This window comes from Fimicolochytrium jonesii, assembly GCF_025526975.1.
Source record: "Fimicolochytrium jonesii strain JEL569 chromosome Unknown EV422scaffold_1, whole genome shotgun sequence".
Classification (NCBI taxonomy): domain Eukaryota; kingdom Fungi; phylum Chytridiomycota; class Chytridiomycetes; order Spizellomycetales; family Powellomycetaceae; genus Fimicolochytrium; species Fimicolochytrium jonesii.
Genome location: NW_026515668.1, coordinates 1,620,377 through 1,627,870, shown reverse-complemented (window position 1 = coordinate 1,627,870; position 7,494 = coordinate 1,620,377). Strand labels below are relative to the sequence as shown.

Below are 7,494 nucleotides of genomic sequence, written 5' to 3'. Positions count from 1 at the left end.
GTCCCGGATGTCGCGTTGAGGCAACGGAAGCCTGACGTCTGGAATGACGGTAGTAGTCGAGCTCTCGTTCCGAGTGAAATGAAATCATCAGCATTTCGCTAGGCCCTTTCCTCCGTGGCCAAGGTGCGTCAAGAGTCTCGAGCAAAGGTAAGCCAACAGTTCTCACGCAGCTGCATATTCCAAAGGTTAGATCACACCCGGCGCAAAGAGGTAAGTCATCCAAAGGTCGAATTGGACTGCACCGCCGACGTGGGCATTTTGCCGCTACCTGAATATGGGCTTGGTGCCAAGGTACAGTAGACAAGAAAATGGAGGCTCATATGGGCCATCTGGCAGCAGTGTTCTTTTTTGGGGTGTTCCTTCGATAAAATGCTTGATAAGCCCATCTTGGCAGCCATTCACACCTGCATTACATATACAGTACGCCGTGGATCTGGATGGCAGGAGAAAGCGCTGGAAGCTGCCCAATGGAAGGTATCCTGAGGGCATTTGACGTTGATCGGCGGAATTGGGGGGTCCGAGTCCATCCGTCCCATTCCGATCACGGCGGTATGGCAGGACTGAGTAGTGGGCATAGGCTGGATCACCGCGTAATCCCAACGTGTGACCGCGCGTCTGGAAGGAAGCCACACGGATCCTTCTCACCAGCGAAGCATAATTGCAGATAAAAACCAACGCCGCCCTCCTCTCGCCCGACCAACTGCAATCCGCAGTCTGCAAACCACTCTCCCCATATTCGACTCAACAACCTCAAGTTCTTTTTCGGCAGACACAGCTTCTTACGGTTCTGCAACAACCCTCTTTCGCACCTCACACCTCAAGACCTCACAATGCAATTCAGAACCCTCGCCCTCCTCACGGCCTCCGCCGCTCTCGTCCAAGCACAACAGGAGACCAGCATCCCCGGTCCCGCTGAACCCGCCCCCTCCTGCGCTCCCGTCAACTGCCTCGTACCTCCATGCCCAGTCAAGTGCTTCACCATCACGGTCCCTGTCGATACACCCACGGGTTCAGTCACCATTCTGCCCGTGCCCTCGGACGACACGTCCACCCACTGGACTGACTCCCACACCAGCACTGCAACGAGCACCAGTGTAAGCGTCACCTCCACATCCACAGCTACGGCCGTTACCCCGCCGGCCGCGCCGTCCGTCTCTTCCGCGGGCTCTTCGTCGTTGACCACGGTCTCCCCTGTTGCCACCCAAACGGGCGCTGCATCGGCCCCAAGCAGTGACGGTCAAGCTTTGAATGCTGGCTCGGCCATCTCCTGCATGATTCTGTCCGCATTGGGCGCCGGGTTTGCTTTGATCGCTTAGGAAGCCTCTCTGCTCTGCTTTTGGGCGTAATCCCGACCCGAAAACGATTTTTTGCCACATCATAGACTAGTACCACGGACTAGTACCACATCTCTGATTCTTTTGTATATAGATTCAGCATCACGGCGTAGAGATCTGTTTTTCCCCATATTCATATATCAAACATCTCACTCGCTGGTCATGATGGACTTAGCATAGTCGTTAGCATCATACCTTTTCCGCATGTCGAAGAGAGATCTCTCCTTCCCTGTATTACATAATATCATGTTCATCGTCGTTGGCCATCAACCACTCTGAAGAATCTGTATTGTATAGGCTCATTGGGACTGATTCCGAAGCCGGCAAGATGCGGTGGGGACTGGGAAAAAAGGGAAGATGCAGGAGCACGGGGTAAACATGGGGAAATATGAAAAAGGAGCGCCCAAAAAGGTCTTCCCCGGGACAGAATTGGGTTTTGCCACAACCGGGAAGAAAGCAGTCAATTCGTCGTGGTAACATAGTTATATTGTGTTTAAAGTAACCACGAACAAGCAGTCCTTCGTGGTCCAGTGGTTAGGATCTCACGCTCTCACCGTGATGGCCGGGGTTCGATTCCCCGCGGGGGAAACTCTGTTTTGCTTCAATCCGCTTCCTTGGATTTTCTTTTGCTCGCTTACGAATCCTCGCTACTCTGAACGTCAGTAAACGCCTTCTCGTTGACAGCAACCCAATTCATAATGGACTGAGTAGGCATGAATCATTACAGCCTGCTAATCTGCATTTCAGTCGGGTTCCTTGCCACTCCGTCTAATGGAGCAATCCCTCACCGTTGACATCGTTCGCATCTGCTGAGATGAGCCCTGACTTGGCTCACGTTGCTCCCGAGCGGTGATCGCCGGCATTAATGGCGGTCGCAATGCGCATGCCGTCCGCGGGCGGTATTTCGCGCATGCCCAAATATCTGTCATGCACGCACCTCCGTTCCACTCAAGCCTAGAATACTCCATCAACGCTTCTTGAGGGTTATCGACTCTAGGACTCCTTGACGCGCTCCGCTACTGACGGGTCGCACCTACGGTACGCGCCAAGCGTTGCGTAAGAAACAGCTTACGCCAATTCTGGCAGCCGCCGCCCCGCTCACACCCCACTCTGTCCCGCCCTATTCGTCCCGCAAAGCCATGCTATTTCTGACGAATCCTCCGAGGGTCCGTGACGTTGTAGTAAGCAAACTGCAAAACCAACGGTAAACTCAACGCGTGTCGGAGTTCCACTGCTTTCCCCCTAGCATCAAGCGTAAGCAGAACTGGACTCGGGGCTTTGATTGCTTCCGTTGGCCCCGTCGCTGCCCCTTCTTCCCTCCTCTCCCTCCCCTCGACCCTCGCCAGTGACAAGTACCGGCGGGGGGGGGGGGGGGAGGGGGGGGTTACAAAGGCACCGCTTTTAGCTGGTCCTCTCCTTCATCCTCTCCAGATGACGGGAGTCTGCTAAGGTAAGTCTTAGGGAAGCGCAGAAGTTTCACCACACATCACCTGGAGAATCTGCTCCGTTACTCTATTGGCTTGCCTACTCCCCGGAGTGGTCACTTCATTTAAGTGCTTACTTAACGTATTGGGGCATGATGGCTTTCGTAGGGCTACGTGTGACACGATGTCCGGAGGATGTGCACCGTCATTTCGTATCTTCGGCAGCCTGATTCAACCGGGTCCGGGTTGGAGATGAGGGCCCTAGCAGCACCTAGCTGAGGAACCCGGAGGTAAGCGGGACGACCCCGTATATCATCGACTCGGTGGAAATGCTCCTCGACATTATTCTCGCGTGCATATCGCGTGTGAAGTTCCGAGGTACACGCAGAGGCCATGCACGTAGGCTGGAACATTTCCAATATTGGGAAAGCCAACACAACAGAGCTCAGAACAACAACGCATAAATAAAATGGACGTAAATAGACTGAGTATGCATATCATAGAACTGATGTCAGATGTAAATACATGTGGAGAAACATCAAGTGAGCCGCATCGGGAATTTGGATGTGAGAACCAAGCCTAGTCAAAACAACTTGAGAAGCGCACGCAGAGTGAGTGATGTTCAATCTAAATAAGTTCTATTATGAACGATGATAAATGAGGACTAATATCGAGAAAATGAAAGTGGACACAGGTCCCATGGGATGCGGTCACTGTCTACGATTATACATGGCCTGCACGCAAAACACACAAGACCTAGTGGATGGGGATGGGGGGAAAGGGGGGGGTGGAATCCACTGTAACGAGAAGTAGTCGACGGAAAACATACTCTAGAAGTCAGAAAGTGCCCGATGAAACAAGTTCTCCCAAACTTGATCACAAGTCTTCCAAATGAATACGCCGATGACAGAGGAAATGGTGGTGAAGTTCTCGTTAGAACATGGGAAAATGGCGGAATGTCAAGAGACACTCAGGAACGAGCGCCGAGGTGCATCTACAACTCGGGGACGTTGATGGTGTTGGTCGAGTCTCCGTTGGCGATGGGCGCCGCAATGTTGGCGGCGTGCTTTTTGGCGCCAGCGGTCCGGAAACCGTATGCGGCGTTGGCCATAAGGTAAACCTTCTTAACCTTCTTCCAGTTGTCGATGTTCTTCTTGTGTTGTGCGATGCGGACGACACGGCGTTTGTACTCAGCGCGACGTCCACCGAAAGGCCAGAGAGTGGCGGTAAGACCGTAGGACCAGTGACGGAACACCCAGACCTTGACAAGGTCCAAGACCATGAAAGAGACGAGAGAGACGGCCATAACTCCGACACCCCATCCCCAACCACTGAGAGAGAGATAAATAGATTGCGCGTTAGCGAATGATCTGCAATGAAAGCAACAAATCCCGACGTTTGCCTTCTCAACTTACATTGGGGCAGCCTCCAGAGCATCGACACCATAGATGGACATGAACATGGCAATGAGTTGCGTTCCGAAGATGATACTGAAGAAGAGGAGACTGGGCTTCGACTTGAACCAGTGAGTGCTCAAACGAGTGGAGAAGATGACGAAGTGAGGGCACGACGAAATCTGCAGGTACATGATGGTCTGCAATTTCTTCTCCTCGACACCGAACGCATCCCTGGCAACGAAGAAGTGCGCGAAGGAGATGATCATGAGCAAGAAACCGAGAAGACCGGAGAGGGAGAGAAGCTGTCCGAGCCTCCACTTGTCGGGGCGCTTGGAGATACGAGCGTTGTCGACGGAAATGACCAGGGTGGCGGCATCGTTGAGCACGCAAATCATCAGAACAAGCAAGTCGGGGATCTTGAAGTTGAACGCCAGGATAGAGATGAAGAAGAACAACAAGAAGTGGATGGTCGAGGCGATACGGTAGAGAGCGTACGATCGCATACGTTGGAAGATGGCACGGGAAGTCTTGACACCGTCGACGATGGTGGACAAACCACTGGCGAGCAGAACGATGTCGGCAGCGGAACGGGCAGCGTCAGTGCATCCTTCGACGGCAATACCGACATTCGCCTTCTTGAGAGCGGGGGCGTCGTTCACACCGTCACCGGTCATACCAACAAGCTGGCCACGCTTCTGCATAAGCTCAACGACGCGGTACTTGTGCTCGGGAATGACGTGGGCGAATCCATCAGCCTTGATGACACGGTCAGTGACTTCCTCCTCGTCGAGGTTGGGGTCGACCAGGGCGTGGGCGTCCAAGATGCAACGGTCCATGCCAAGACGCTGAGCGACTTCCTTGGCGATGATAAGCTGGTCACCAGTGATCATCTTGACGACTATTCCGAGCTTGTTGCACTCGGCGATGGTGTGGGCTGAGTCGGGACGGGGGGGGTCGAGAAGCGAGATCATACCGACCATCTCGAACTTGGTCATCTCGGGGTCGACGGTACGGGCGACACCGAGGGCACGGAGACCACGGTGAGCAAAGTCATTGACGGCGTCAGTAGCCTGGGAGTGACCACCAACCATGCGGACGATGACTGGGGGAGCACCCTTGATGGTCCTGAAACGCTCGCCGGTGGCAAGGTTGGTAACGGTGGCTTCGGTGTACTTGCTTGTGGGGTTGAAGGGGATAAATCCGTTGACTTTGTACCCAGGAATGTCGTGCTGGCCGACACGCTCCTTCAAGATTTCGACACGGTCCTCAGCGGCGGTACGGACGGCCAACTCGATAGCATCTTGTGCTCCGGGCTCGGAAGCCATGTAAGCGTAGGTGAGAAGGTCTTGGTCGGTGTAGCTGGTGCCGGTACCCTCGAAGTCGGTGGTAGTGTTACCGTGCTTGGCGAGGTAGGGCTTGTCGAAAGTCAGCTCGTTGAGAGTCAAGGTACCGGTCTTGTCAGAGCAAAGCGTGGAGACGGATGCGAGCTCCTCAATGGCAGTGAGACGCTTGACAATGACTTGCTTCCTGGCGAGCTGGTTGGCACCAACGGCCATGGTGACGGACATGACGGTGGGAAGACCGACGGGAATGGCAGCAATGGTAAGAATGAGAACGTTGGTGAGGGCAGTCAAGAAAGGCTGGTCACGGGCCCACTTCTCGACACAGAAGACGATGAAGACCATGAAGACGGAGATGAAGATCAAAAAGTTTCCGATCCTGTTGATGACCTTCTGGAAGTGACCCTCCTCCTCGGTGTTGGAGATCAGGTTGGCGGCACGACCGATGTAGGTGTTGATACCGGTCTTGGTGACGACAGCCAACATCTGACCTTGCTTGCAGATGGACGAGGAGTAGGCAATGGCACCCTTGCCCTTGTTGACGGGGAGGGATTCACCAGTGAGGGCGGCTTGGTCGATCTGAAGAGTACCTTCAGTCTCCTCACCGGTGACACCGATACCGAGGAGACGGGCGTCAGCGGGGATAATGTCACCAAGACGGATGGCGATGACATCTCCGGGAACGAGGAGGCGAGCTTCGACTTCGACGAGCTGACCGTTACGCCAGCAACGGCAGTTGGCAGCGAGGGTGTTCTTCAAGGCGTCAAGGGCGGATTCGGCCTTGGCTTCCTCGTGGAATCCGATGATGGCGTTGGCGAACAGGACGAAGACCAAGATACCGAACTCGATCCACTTGCCGACGATAGCGCAAACGATGGTAGAGATTTCGAGAAGGTAAGAGAGACCTCCAGTGAAGAACATCAAGAACTTCAGGATGGGGTTCCTCTTCTTCTCGGGGATCTCGTTGGCACCGAACGTCGCCAGACGAGAGGCGACCTCAGCATCTGTCAGACCCTCCAATGGAGGGGTTTGGAGAAGCTTCTCGAGCTCAGCATCGAGATCGTCGGTCACCTCCTGGTGAGCGTGCTCTTCTTCAGGGTGGTCTGGAAAGGCGGGAAAGAGAACGAAAGGGTGAGCAATCCGAAGATCAGACCCGAAATTCCCACGAGCTCAGCTTTGCGCCGAGATTACTCGAGGAAAGAAAAAACTGATCTTCGCCGATATCACTCTCTGCTGCTCACCTCCTTTCACGTCGACCTTGACGTCTTTCTCGTGTGTGGTCATGTTGGAGGATATTATGTACGCGGTGGGGATCCGGTGGCGAAAATATACAGGCGAACTATGTGCAGCGGACGATTGGGAATGTCCTAGACTCCGACCAGTACCGGCTGCTTCTCGAGGGTTCGCAGATGTGGAGAAAGGCTGTCGCTGACGAGGAGACCGAAGAGCGCAAGAGCTTTCTTATAGTGCAAGTACTAGGCTGGGAGAAACCGAGTATTTGTGAAGAAAGGTTGGGTGGGAAAAGGGAAGGGATGGGAGAGGTCGAGGTTTTTCTTCCAGCGCCTTTATACGCCTGAGCCTAGGGGGGTTTTGTGTGAGGGGTGCCGCCCAACCAGCTAGTGCGCGACGCAAGGGCGCGCCTCTGATTTCTTCCCAGGGAAAGGCAAGGCAAGGGCAAGCTAGGCACGCACATCTCGGATCTCCCTTGCGCGATTCCTTCGCCCGTTTTTGGTAACTATCGACTCCCAAACATCCCCATGAAGCTCATTCTTCCCCTCCCCTGTTTAGACCGCCAAGTCTGCTCGCTTATTTATCCCAGGACCGGCAGCGAGGCCCCCCTTTGATGCTATTCATGGCAACAATTCGCATATTCTCCAAGCTGTTGCTTACTGGCACGTCTGCAACACCCCCGCATCCCTGCATCTTTGGATTAGAAAGAGACGAACCTTACCGCATGTTAAGTGTCGCTCTTAAGGACTTTAACCGAACTGGAGAAAGG

General features: G+C 54.1%; 2 protein-coding genes and 1 non-coding gene across 3 annotated transcripts; 2 read left to right on the top strand and 1 right to left on the bottom strand.

The window, feature by feature from the left end:
* The first annotated feature begins 581 nt into the window (after positions 1-581).
* EV422DRAFT_512543 (uncharacterized protein) lies at positions 582-1,604 on the top strand. The gene has a single exon (XM_053069076.1). The coding sequence runs from the start codon at positions 831-833 to the stop codon at positions 1,314-1,316; it is 486 nt and encodes a 161-aa protein (XP_052930322.1). The 5' UTR covers positions 582-830; the 3' UTR covers positions 1,317-1,604.
* Positions 1,605-1,850: 246 nt separating this feature from the next.
* Positions 1,851-1,922, top strand: EV422DRAFT_t5. The gene has a single exon. It is a non-coding gene; the product is annotated as a tRNA-Glu (tRNA).
* Positions 1,923-3,661: 1,739 nt separating this feature from the next.
* EV422DRAFT_24130 (uncharacterized protein) lies at positions 3,662-7,227 on the bottom strand. The gene is made up of 3 exons (XM_053065660.1): positions 6,737-7,227; positions 4,174-6,598; positions 3,662-4,089 (listed from the first exon to the last, which is right to left on the bottom strand). The coding sequence occupies exons 1-3, from the start codon at positions 6,777-6,779 to the stop codon at positions 3,753-3,755; spliced, it is 2,805 nt and encodes a 934-aa protein (XP_052930321.1). The 5' UTR covers positions 6,780-7,227; the 3' UTR covers positions 3,662-3,752.
* Between the last annotated feature and the right edge of the window lie 267 nt (positions 7,228-7,494).